Source organism: Sinocyclocheilus grahami, unplaced genomic scaffold, assembly GCF_001515645.1.
Source record: "Sinocyclocheilus grahami isolate Dianchi unplaced genomic scaffold, SAMN03320097.WGS_v1.1 scaffold3300.1, whole genome shotgun sequence".
Classification (NCBI taxonomy): Eukaryota; Metazoa; Chordata; class Actinopteri; order Cypriniformes; family Cyprinidae; genus Sinocyclocheilus; species Sinocyclocheilus grahami.
Genome location: NW_015508443.1, coordinates 1 through 264, shown reverse-complemented (window position 1 = coordinate 264; position 264 = coordinate 1). Strand labels below are relative to the sequence as shown.

Genomic DNA, 264 nt, shown 5'->3' with positions numbered 1-264 from the left:
ACACACACACACACCAAAAGCCACAACGCTTTAAGTGTCGTAGTAATCGTAGTTAAAATTCATTAAAGATAGATAGATAGATACTCACCTCGGACATGTTCACAGATCATAAGATAAGCAAGGAGAGCAACACTGGGACACAGCACCTTACAGCCCATCTTGTTCATGTCGGTGAATGTCAGCTCCAAACAAGGCCAATGTTATTTGTTTGTTTTTTCGCAACTAATAAATATAAAGATAGCTTAGCGTAAGGAAATGCGCTTT

General features: G+C 39.0%; 1 protein-coding gene across 1 annotated transcript in view; it reads right to left on the bottom strand.

Annotated features, from left to right (window-relative positions):
• LOC107576168 (membrane cofactor protein-like) overlaps positions 1–248 on the bottom strand; it is a 9,731-nt gene extending 9,483 nt beyond the window's left edge. The window contains exon 1 of the mRNA XM_016262411.1: positions 89–248. Within this exon, the coding sequence (XP_016117897.1) occupies positions 89–167 (79 nt within the window). The 5' untranslated portion in view covers positions 168–248. The remainder of the gene's footprint in view (positions 1–88) is intronic.
• Between the last annotated feature and the right edge of the window lie 16 nt (positions 249–264).